General features: G+C 42.8%; 1 protein-coding gene across 1 annotated transcript in view; it reads left to right on the top strand.

The window, feature by feature from the left end:
* The window catches only part of LOC136886548 (hemolymph lipopolysaccharide-binding protein-like), a 42,193-nt gene extending 36,566 nt beyond the window's left edge, over positions 1 to 5,627 (top strand). Inside the window, exon 6 of the mRNA XM_068230498.1 lies at positions 5,433 to 5,627. Coding sequence (XP_068086599.1) covers positions 5,433 to 5,578 — 146 coding nt within the window. The 3' untranslated portion in view covers positions 5,579 to 5,627. The remainder of the gene's footprint in view (positions 1 to 5,432) is intronic.
* The last annotated feature ends 7,311 nt before the right edge of the window (positions 5,628 to 12,938 follow it).

Genomic DNA, 12,938 nt, shown 5'->3' on the forward strand with positions numbered 1-12,938 from the left:
TTTTGAACGATGACGACCGTACGTCTCATTTTCAGGATATCTATCGCTGTGAATTAGCTAGAAGGATACGCGTACCACCGTTATCACCTTGATTGATATTACTGAGCAGAGCCAGAGCAGGAATGTCACTACTTTGACACGTGAAAATGTTTGAGGAGCCCTCGTAGACTTCAACAGTTCTCACAGGCAACAAGCTGCAACTTCTAGATTGCCAGATTACCAGGTCTCATTTACATCAGAGCCAGAACTTTATATACCTCCAAGATGTTGATTTATCTCAGTCTCAAGTGCAGAAACGCAGTCCCGCGTTTTGTCGCAGACTTTCTCATGTCTGATTGGTAGAATGTGTGGCCTTGTTCTTACCGTTTGCACTCAAAGGCGATGTACAATTCCGTTGGGGATAAAACAGCACTTGTCTGGTTAGTACATCCTCCCGAGACAATCAGGAGGTCATCTCTACTCTCTGGTGGGGCCACACAGCCGGATGGCCTCCCTGATGTGGGGAGAGGTGTTCTCTATTGTGTGAGCTGAGAACTTTCTTGTGAGGACAAAACGGAAACCAGATTTTGAGATGTACCGAATGCATCTCACAGTGGACACAGACCAAATGTTCGTAAACTTCCGCTGAGAAACTCCTTGGTGTGTTTTGTAATTGAGTTTTTCAAATTATTGATGTAAATAATGTAATCATATCTTCAGATCATCGCAATCAGACCTTGCAAATATATGAGTCGTATAGTTCAGCAAATGTCTACAAAGCGGAAAATTCTCCGAGAACTGGAGGAAATCCTGAATAAAGACATTATATAAAGGAAAGGACAAGGCGACAACTGAAACTCATACCGAGGGATTGTTTCTAGAGAATAATATATTCAAAGTCTTCTGCAGTGTAATAGCAGAAAGACTAGAGATATGCACCGGCCATCAAATATAAGAGTATCACTTCGGATTAAGAAGGAAACGATCACCTTCACAGGCTATAAAATGTCTACAAGAAGACATCTGGGTGGCTTAAGACACCCCAAGGGCAAATACTGTACAGTCTTCACATTCGACATGTTGGACAAGAACAGTATGGACTCCATGACAGAAGACAAGGCAATTGTAAAACTCATAGGAAGACTCCTATCACAAAACAATGTAGAGATAAATGACGTATATCAAAAGAAATCCTTCAAACAGATTGAGTAATTTAAGGTGACCCAGTTAGTCCCCTCCTGTTTAACATTCCCACATCTGACGCAGAAAAGTCCATTGAAAATATGAAAACAGTGTCGCTCTATATGTATGCTCATGACATGGTCCTAGGTTCGCAGACAGAAAATGACCTTAAAGAGACCTTAAACAAACCGAACATTTGAACTGAAAACAAAAAATTCGTCATGAACTAGGAAAAAGTATACATATGGTTTTTCGAAGAGGGGCAGGTTACCGACCGAAGACAAGATGTTACTAGGAACAAGTACTTAGGACTAACTCTAGAGACATCAGGAACGTCATACAGGATCCACATCAGGGAAAGAGCGATAAGAGCTATGACTCTGTTCAGCGCTAGAATAGTACCAATTATCACGTGCGACTTGGAACTGATCTAGGAATTTCTAGAGACAATAGAAAAAGTAAAAGATCGCTTCCTAAAATGAGCCCTAGGAATAGCAAAAAACGCGCCCTGAATGCTTCCCTATGAACTCGAAAAAGACACCTTCTTCATTGAAGACTTGAGATGTCACTTAATGCTGCCATCAACCTGTCAAGAGAATAATTATTGACACACCGACGAGACAAGCGGATGAAAATAGACGAAAATTTCTACTCTACTGACGCCATGATTGATAGAGGATGGACAGAAGAAACCACGAGTTGCGTTCTGCACTGACATGTCTGGCGATACGTGGATACCACCACAGAATATGCAAGAATACGAAATACCATGAACCCAACAAGGACTCTTCGTGTAGTTTGTGTGACAAATAATACTCCTTCTGTTGCAGGAATCGCAAGAGAACACTACTATATTAAACCAGAGAATGAACACCCACACTTCCCTATGTGCATTTGTATCCTCTTATTAATTAATTAATTAAAAGTGCCAGCATGTCTCGACGTGAAAGTATAATAGATACGTAGTGTTCCTAACTTCGTCATGATCGCCAAGAACTCAATGTTGTCTCCCTGTACTCGAACGTGAACAGTAATTTACAAATTGAGATGCTAACACTTCAACGACATATGAAAGTTGTGTGGCAATATCATCCACATCCTTGCTAAAGACTACGGAACCTCCTGAACTTCAGACCAAGTAGTGACATCGTCGATAGTAAGACGACCAAAGCCAACTTCGCTGTTCTAATAGTCTCCGTGATTTGATCCCGGAAATGTTTCCTTCTGAACAGATGACGTCTAGACGTGAACCGCGGTGTCTTCACTTGACCTCAGGTTAACTAATCGATACATATGTACTTGCTCTCTTCACCTTCACATCATCGACTCCCGAAGCAGTTTCTACTTTCTGGTGCGCTTGAATTTTCATATTTTTTGTGATATTTGAAGCCATCTACTTCCCGTTTCTTCTCATTTATAATAAAAGAAAGTGCTCGAATTTGTTGTAAATCTCACTGCGCTGTCTTTTCAGCTTCCTTATTGCAGCTACTACAATCTCCGTTTCTCTTTGAGTCTGCGACTTGCGCTTTTCGGATCACTTTGTTCCCTGCAGCTACCAACAAGTACGGTCTAACACTATCACTCCACTGGGGGTGATATTTGCACTGTGCCTTTGAGTATTTCGTTCATCGCAATTACGATTCTCATCGCTGCACTTAGGCTGACTTTTAGGTGGTTCACTGGTTTGTATTGACTTTAGATATGTTTGTGTCTGTTATAAAATGTGCACTACGGGTGACAGATCGGGATGGGCATAGTTTCGTCAGTGGGCGTCCTCAATGAAAGTAGAAAAATTACAGATGGGAAGGAACCTCCTAGAAAACCATCGCACGAAGGAGTCTTGTTTATCTCTGATGTTACTCAGTGGAACACAGCAGGGCACGTTACGATATCCAGGTGCTACCAGCACGCCAAGTGCTAGAGATCGGTGGCTGTGAGGATACCTTGGCTAGATCTTTCATGTATTAAATCCCTATTTTGTTTGTCATTCAGGACAATATTGAAATAATGAGAATGTTTCCACAGTTATAGACAGACGCTCATTTCTGCGAAGTGATTGCCTCGTGTGATGATGTACATAGCTACAACGGCACTTCTGTTGCCTTACACAAAGTTACTGAGGAAACGGGAATCATTGGCACCAGTTACACATTACAAGATCTCGAACTGTTAAGTGTTAAATACTATCTCTCAGTGAATGGATCATTTGCACTATGCAAACCATGTTATCTCCATAGTATGTATTAAAGACTATTAACATACATACATACATTATCATTATAGACTGTTATGCCTTTCAACGTTCAGTACTTCCAGGGGCAACGACTATCTGTCTTTTGTTTCATAAATACATTAACATGTGTGGTTCTTATTTCCAATTACTTGTCGTACAGCACTAGTCGTTTATAATGTTGTGAGTTTCTGACAGCACGGCGCGATTCTTACTAAGTGGACATTTTAGGTCAGCAGATGTGTAACAAGGCAGTGCCACAACTTCTTCAGACGACAGTGCTCCAGGCATAGTGGATTTGATCTTGGTTTGAGGAGCATCAGCATGTACTTCAACTTCTTCTCTGGCCTATTCAATCACTCGAACCACTGTGGTACGTTATAGCGACAAGACTTCATCGTCTCTGAGGCAGATCGGTCAATATTTCATGTCGGCATTTGTTACTTCTTACTATTTTCAATATTTGGGTGGTGGTATGGTGGTGTTTGTATTTTATGAGGAACTAAAATTGGGCAGCCATCCACTAATGGAGCAAAAGAATGAAAAGGGTCGACACTTCGAGAGATGAAGGTATCGGCTAAAGAAAGGGAAGGGGGAGATGAAAGTCTCCTCAGGTATCGAAAATGTAATATCGCCGTGGTCGGACAAGAACGAGAGTTAACCAAGGATAGATGAAAGTGAGGAGTCTGACAAAATTATGTGGAAGTAATGCCAGGACTCAGCTAACTTCCCCACGGTCACTAAGTCACGCTCCAAAATGAAGAGCTCCTGGGGCGCATTTTTTTATCCTCTTACGATTGGCAGGGAATACCATGGATGTATTCTACGGTCCCTACCCACGGGGTCGTACTTATCGGGAAAATAAAACAACAATGTTGTCGCAACCTCAAAACACACGGATAAGAATTACGAAACTTGAAAATGTTGAAAATATACCGAAAGCGATGACTGTGTCTTATAAGGGACAGACTATTTATTAATAGAACTGTAAGAATAAGTACATCAAATCAGAATAGAAATAATGCGGTGCGTAATGATAGGGAATACAATTCAATATAGAAGAGCGGAACAGAATGTGGGAATGCACGTAATAGAGTACAGGTGCAGGAAGAAGTTGACTGGCAGCACACGGCGTATCGACATGAAGTACCAGCTTCGTAACATCAAAGTTATCGGATTGATAACTGGAGCACGAGATAACATCCAAGACTTCGTTATAAATTTCCACAAAGTGCTTCAGCTGCCTGTGAAAAGCGTAGATAAAATTGACATCGCTCCAATTCGTGGATCTGTGAACATATTCCGATCTCATTTACACGGACCTGGTTGACTTCATGGTAGCAATATGTAATACCAGTTTGACGAACCGCTCACGTGGTAAGTTGTTGCCGTCAATAGAAATTATTTTTAGAATAAGATTACTGGTGGCTTAACAGTGCAGTCAAGTAGAACATCAGTGAATATCGTTTTAATAGGAATACCACTGGGAGACCATCCTCTATTAACACCAATCAGAAGCGGTCCGGCACTTCTAAAAATTGAAGGTACCGGAAAGATAGAGAAGCCCCACGACTGTCGTGGTTATGAAAGACTCCCAAGGCCGTCGGTGTCGGACTAGAACAAGTGTTGACCCAGAGAGGTCGCACAAGAAAGATAAGAGAGAGTAGCCTGACAAGAATTTAGTGGGGAAATGCCAGGCTCAGCTAGAGGAACCGTGGTCGTCAAACCACGGTCTCAAGTGAGATCCAGTGGTTGACCTTTTAGTGTCCTCTTACGACAAACAGGGGATAACGTGGATGCTCTTCTAACTCCCATATCTACTGGGGGTCCTGAAGGCTGAGGTTCGAATCCCGCTGTATACTGGGTTGATGTTTTCATCCAGAAATGCGCGTGTTGTCAGGAAGTCCATCTGGCGGTAAATCTGAGGCGAAAACCAAAATGAGCCTGGGGTGTTCCAGTGACCTCGGAAATAACTGGGATAATCTGAAGAAAGATAAAGTGTTATGGATCGAGTGTACGACACTTGTGTCCTGTGTTCCAGGTGAGCCTGCTCTCAGCAGTTGGTGGAGGCCTGGTTACCCGGATAACTGGGCTGATGGGAAGTGCGCCCTTGCTGTCAGCACAGGTCTGCTGATGAACTACTATTGTACACAACTCCAGTCCTTCATCTGCGAGATCCCGCTGTGAACAGATCTCATGTACAGTGTTGATATATAATAAAGATACTTGTAAATAAGTCGTGACGTTCTTTCTCCTGTTTCAACACTAACTACAGGAAAACTATTCAGAACAGCGAGGTCATCAGTCGTGTATGTTCTACCTTCCCTAAAAACAACAAGGTAATCAGACATATAATATTCTACCTTTCTTTAAAACATCAAGGTCATCGGACATGCAATGTTCTACATTCCCTCAAAAGTAACAAGGTCATCAGATATATAATGTTCTACCTTCCTGTAAAAACAATAAGGTCAGCAGACATGTAATTTTCTACCCTCCCTCAGAAACAACAAGGTCACCAGACATGTCATGTTCTATATTCCGTTAGAAACAACAAGGTCATGGGACATGTAATGTTCTACCTTCCCTAAAAACAACAAGGTCATCAGACATTTGATATTCTATATTCTGTTAGAAACAACAAGGTCATGGGACATCTAAAGTTGTACCATCCCTTAAATACAACAATGTCATCAGGCATGGAATTATCTACGTCCCTTAAGAACAACAAGGTCATCACACACATAATGTTCTTCCTTCCTTTAAAACAACAAGGTCACTAGACACGTAATTTTCAACCTTCCCTTTAAAACGAAAAATTTATGAGACATGTAATGTTCTACCTTCCCTTAAAAACAACAAGGTCATCAGAAATGTACTGTTCTACCAACCTTTAAAAACAACATGGTCACCAGACACATAATGTTCTACCTTCCCTGAAAATCAGCAAGGTCATCAGTCACGTAAAGTTCAGCTTTCCCTTAAAAACAACAAAGTTATGAGACATGCAATGGATTACCTTCTTTTATAAAATACAAGGCCATCTGGCATATGTAGTGGGCATTGAGGTTTCATGCCATTGTTGATAGAAGTGTGCAACTGTGGTTTTCTCTACTGTCTCTCGACTCGTTCGACACATTACTCAGGGACCGTCATCAGTCTGAGCTCAAATGTAGAGCTGACAGTTTACGCACAGCGATGGAACGACTGTGAACAGAGCGGCATTCAGTTAAGATCTCCATGATTTTGAACGTAATACACGAACCGGAAAACGCATGAGGGACATGAAGTCCCCGCAATCCCGTCTGTTTTATGGTGAAAACACCACCAGGTACCGTTCTAAGACATTCCCAGGTAAAAATAAGACACGGCGACTGAGTGCTACTGCCGAGGAGCAGCTTCCTGAATTGTGATCCACGGCAGACCGTCACACAGGTCAAGAAACCTCGCTCATCGAAGGCCCGGAAAAGTCTTCCATTATCCATCCCTACAGGCAGCTTTCAGAGGCCATTTGTTGGGCATAATCTTTACCTGGCTTGAGAATTGGAATCCCAGTGCCCTTACGCCATATGCTGTTGATCAGTCACTCAAATGGTTATGCATTTGTACGGCCCAGGAGCGGCTTTGCTGCACTCATCAAGCCCACCTCCATGAAGGACGCCTGAGATGGTGTGCCACAACCTCGCGCTTTATGGCCAAAACTGAACATACCTGCCGAAAGTGACGGGAGATGGAGATGAGTAGGTGAACTGTGTACGGGAGATGGAGATGAGTAGGTGAATTGTGTACTCCGACGATACGCGGGAGTTCTGCCCACACTTGCGATGATGGAGTATGTGCCGTCACGGAAGACACATACTATACCTGCCATCTCGAATCCTTTAGGCCGTAGGTGTTTAATTGCTATATGTTTGGTCATCTGACTAATTGCGAGAGATGCCGGAGGAGGAAACACTTGTTTGCTCTGCCGCAGTCGCAATTCCCAGCGTGGTTTTCAACAGACCCGCGATCACTTGGCGTTTGGAAAATTACGGCCAGTTTTCCCATGAGGTAGGCCGTGTTCCGGCACTTCGGACTGTCTTTGTTACCGCCATCCATTTGCTGTGGTGATGTTATCTGAGACTGCGTTACATTGAAGAGCTAGGGAAGGAACGCAACTGGAAAGTACTCCAGTGTACCTACGGGGGATCCAAGAAGACTTACGTACTTCAGGTTTCAAGTCAAAAGTAGCACAACCTAAATTCAGCAAATTTCCTAATCATTTGCTTGCATCACTGAAATCTGCAGGACTCCCAAAGTGAGGGCTGGTGTTGTTCACTGATGAAAAAGGTGAAATAATTCTACTTTTCTACTAAAAAACGAAGTTAGAACTGTTGGTCTTGTCGTTCCGTTTTCCTGCCACTTACTGACTCAGTTGGTTCCATGGAGCCTTGAGGAACATGAGGAAGCCTTTCCTTGACCTTCAGGCAGACAGTGGTCATGCGGGAGAATTATATTTCCTCTTTGGGTTGATGTGGTTAGGCTTGAGTAAGCCGGTGCTGAGATGCACAGTTCCACTGACTGAACTCTGGCAATGTTCTCGTTAGAGGAATTTTGTACCGTCTTTTTGACATTGAATATTGCTAGGTTTAGGATGGTTCTCTATCAGTAAGCTAACAGACTTCCACTCTGCAGCTTTGCTACAGCCTCTTGAGCTTCTGCGGGGCAATGTACGTCTGACACTAAAAGGACACTCTTCAATTTTTATTGGCATAGCAATAGTCAAATGGCAGAATTAACGGCCTTCTTGGGTCACACCCCCTGTCAGTGGAGGCGATTGATAACAACCAAGTTATGTCCTGCCTTTCGTAAGAGGATACTAGAAGGAGCCCTAGAGGTTCTTGATTTGGGACCGTTGGTTGACGACCATTGCACACTTAGCTAAGTTCTAGCACTGCTTCAACTTACTTGAGCAACGCTCCGCACTTTCATCTGTCTTACCCGACCTTCCTTGGTCAACACTCGTTCTTTTCTGACCCCTTAGGTATTAGGTATCGGGGCCTGCGGTGTCTTTCATTCTCAAGGCCTTCGTGGCCCTTGTCTTTTTTCTCTGATACCTTCATTTTTCGACATTATCAGTTTAACTTCTGTTTAGTGTTAATAGAGGGTGGTTAAATTATAACCACCTCCACCCCCAGCACCACCGCCACCACCCCATGAAGCAGAGTTTCCAGGCTTAGTACAGATGGAAGATTGTTGTGTGTCGTTATTGTAACAAAAGTAAAACCAGCGTCTTCTACTGCAGCACTGACTTTCAGTGTGAGGTCTCTGTCGGATTGTCACTGAAGAATTAGTGAATCTGAATTTACAGCCAAATGTTACTTTGCTCTTCTGAAAATGGTTCATCTTGAGCAGATACCGAAGTAGAGCTTTACGGTGGTTTTTGGGGAACTGTGATCAGAGACACATTTCGGACAGAGGTTTAACCAGCCACAAAACTCGGTATCTGACGGATATTTCACTTTAACTTCTGCTTAACGTGTCCGAAGGCGGTGACTTCTATCTGAAGCACATCATTGTTTTCGGAAGCAGTTTCTAATGTATTTACAGTCACGCCCCGAATCTCACTCTGTTGCCTTTTCGGTTTCTGGAATGTCCGAGTCTGAAGTTTTCAGCATTCCCAGCAAAGACGACACACCACATGACACAGGTGGTGATATTAGCGCTCCGCCCTGAACCATTAGTCTCTTGGAAACCAAGGATTTTATTACTCTCAGTGGAACACAGCTGTTTTCTAGCGGGATCGTCTATAATATTGTAGGTCTAGACACACCTCCTAATTGAAGACAAGCAGATGATCTTGCTTTGCGGAGCAACAGGATCAACTTCCGACCAAGAGCAAACAGCGACCCCAGAAACAACTGCGATATTCTGAAGAGAGAAAAATTGCATGGATCTACTGTGCGACTCTTGGTGGCGGTCTGGTGAGCCGGATAACAAAGCAGCTCCTCAGGGCTGCGGTCTCGATCTTTAGCCTTCATTTTCGTTCTTCACAAGATAATCTCTGACATCTGGGGTCTTTGTGTCGCTGTGATGAATTGTTACATATTTCTATTTAAAGGGAAACAATTAATTTTTATGAATCCAACCTTGTCCGCCGCAGGAACAGAGAATGTATAAACAGCAGACAGGTCCTAAATACTTTCAAAGTTGCTTTTTCGCTAAATAGCAAACGGTATTTTCTGCGAGATTCCTCTGCAAGCAACACATCTCCTCAGAACTAATAACAGCTCAGTTTGTAATGAAGTACACGTCTTGAGCTTTCCGCCTACAAATTGTTTAAAACTGGTGTCACGTTTCTATGTAGGAAAATCAAAGTTTCGCTCTGTACGTCTCTCAATCACGTCCGCCCATCATCGGTCTCGTGACTGACTAAGATCAATGTTCTAGCGGTGAGGCGTTGAACAATTGCTCGTAGGCCTCAGAGGAAGGCTGTTATGCTACCGTATTGAGGTGTGGTGTGTAAGGTGTCCGTGTATTGTGCGACGTGTGGGCGGTAGAGTGGTCCTTAAAACCCATACTTACCAGTATTGACACTGACACCTGCACTGTGGATAGGTAACATTGTCCGATCATCCATTCTAATCTTACATCGCAGACTGCATGGTTGTATGTAAACATTGTCTGACGATCCATCTTATCTCCACATCACAGCCTGTACAGATTCTTGGTAACAATGTCTGGCCGTCCATACATATATCACAATACAGTCTGCACGGCATCTTAGTAACATTGTCTGACTATCCACCCACTATTCACATCACAGCCTTCATGTTGGCCAGGTAACATCGTCTGGCCGTCCATCCACATCTTACATCACAGCCTGTACAATTACTATGTAAAGTTGGCTGGCATCCACCCATACTTCACATCACAACCTGCACGGTTACTACGTGACATTTCTGGCCATCCATCCGAAATTCATGTCACTGCCGGCACATTTGCTAGGTGAGAATTTTTGGTCATCCTCCATACTCTACATTACAGGCGGTACAGTTTCTTTGTAACACTCTCTGGCCATCCATTCATACTTCACATCACAGCCTGAAAGATTAATAGATGGTACATTGTGGCATCCATCCGCACAATACAACAGAGCGTTCAAAGTAACCAGATAACTATTTATAGCCATCCAGCAGTACTTCTCGCCAGAGCCTCATGTTTACTGGGTAACATTTTCTGGCCATGCATCCATACTTCACATCAAATCCTGCATGGTTGCTAGGTGACATTGTCTCGACATCCACCCATACTTCACAACACGGACTTTACATTTTCAGGCCATCCACAATTTACATCACAGACTAAACGGTTATTGTTCAACCTTGTCCGACCTTCCACCATACTCCACATCACAGCCTGTACAGTTTCTCTGTAACATTGTCTGGCCATGCATTCATACTTCGTAACACAGCCTGTATAATTTCTAGGTAACATTGTCTGTCCATGCATTCATACTTCACAACAAAGCCCGTACAATTTCTGGGTAACATTGTCTGTCCATTCATTCATACTTCACAATATAGCCTGCACAGTTTCTCTGTAACATTGTCTGCCCATTCATTGGCATAGCAATAGTCTAATGGCAGAATTAACGGCCTGGTTGGGTCACACCCCCTGTGGTGAACAATTTCTGGGTAACATTGTCTGTCCATTCATTCATACTTCACAACACAGCCTGAACAATTTCTAGGTAACATTGTCTGTCCATTCATTCATACTTCAAAACACAGCCTGTACGGTTTCTGGGTAACATTGTCTGGTCATGCATTCATACTTCAAAACACAGCCTGCACAGTTACTACTGCATATTGTCTGGCCATCCATCCATACCTTGCATCACAGCCTGCAAGTCCATGTAATATTGGATGGCCATCCATGCACACTTCACATTACAGTCTGCGCTGTTCCTTGCTAAAATAGTCTGAGCATCCATCCATACTTCATATCACAGCTTTCATGTCTTGTAGGTAACAATTTCTGGCCATACGTCCATCCTTCATACCATAGCTTCCACGGTTACCACGTTACATTCGCGGGCCATCAACGCATACTTCACATCACAACCTTCAATTTTGTAGGTAATACTTCCTGGCCATGCATCCATGCCTACATCACAGCCTGAAATGTTACTGGGTAAAATCATCTGGCCATCCAAACATACTTCACATCACAGCCTGTGCAGTTACAGCCATCGACCCATAGTTAAAATCACATCCTTATTGTTTGCCAGGTGACATTTTGCGGCCCTCCATCCATACCTTACATCACAGACTCCACGGTTACTAGGTAACAGTTTATGCCATCAATCCATACCCCACATCACAGCCTGCAAGTTTGCTAGGTAACATTGTCTTGCAATCCATCCGTACTTCACGTTACAGCCTGTACTGTTTCCTGGAAGCATTTCCCGGCCATCCATCAATACTTCACATCACAGCCTGTACAGTTGCTAGAGTTACACATTTGTCGACTTATTTCGGATGATCTCCTGCCATAAGACTTTTATGTCCAAAGGAAGTACGAATATAATTTTTATAGGTAAACAACTCCATCTTGAGGTAACACGATACATATGTTTATTATTATCATCTTTATTATTAATACTTGGAATTAACTCTCCGGTGGTCGCGCGGATCACAATTGCGATCCATACATTCTTTGTGATATGAGGCTGTTCTGTGCTACTTATTCAATGAATATGATTGTGCATTGTGAAAAGAACTCTATTTTCTGTACAGTGTAATATTATTATGTGTGCATTTATAAGAGACACCTGAAAAATTACTGGCATTGTGATTTGTCTCACTCACTCCCTCCATTACCTTCCTCAATGTCTGGTTCATATATTTATTTTCTCACAGTCATCCAATTTGCTCCTATATACCAATAAACTCATGACACGGTGCTTATATAAGCACAGGAACTGAGATTAGACACTGTAATAAGAAACGAACAAAGTCAAAAGAAGTCACGCTAGTGGTCGCACTGATCACAGTTGTGATCCACAAGAATAAATTGTTTTATAACGCAACAGCCATCAGTCAAGGGTTAGCAGACTCCTGCGTGTCAGAGAGGGGTCGAGGTGTGAGGAAGGTACACAGATGCTCAAGGTCAACAGTCATAACAAACTGCTACCCATAACCTTCGAACATTTATCTCAAATGAAATAAGGTATGTTATTTGAATGATATAGCAAAATGCCTACATTCACGCTTAATTTAATAAGTAATATTTTCTGGCTATCCATCCAAACCTTACGTCAGTGCACGCTCGTTTACCTACTAACTTTGTCTGGCCATCAATACATACTTCACATCACAGCCTGTACAGTTACTTGAGTTACACAACAGGTTAACGTTATGAGCCCAAAATCAAAGTGAAATGTAGGCGAACAATCGAACTCCTTGAAAACACTAGTTGGGCTCGTGGCCCGACGATACAGAGGCTAACTACTGAAGTGACTAGCTGGAGAAAATCTTTACGTCACAGAATTTATAGATTGAAA

The sequence above is a fragment of the Anabrus simplex genome, chromosome X (genome assembly GCF_040414725.1).
Source record: "Anabrus simplex isolate iqAnaSimp1 chromosome X, ASM4041472v1, whole genome shotgun sequence".
Lineage (NCBI taxonomy): Eukaryota > Metazoa > Arthropoda > Insecta > Orthoptera > Tettigoniidae > Anabrus > Anabrus simplex.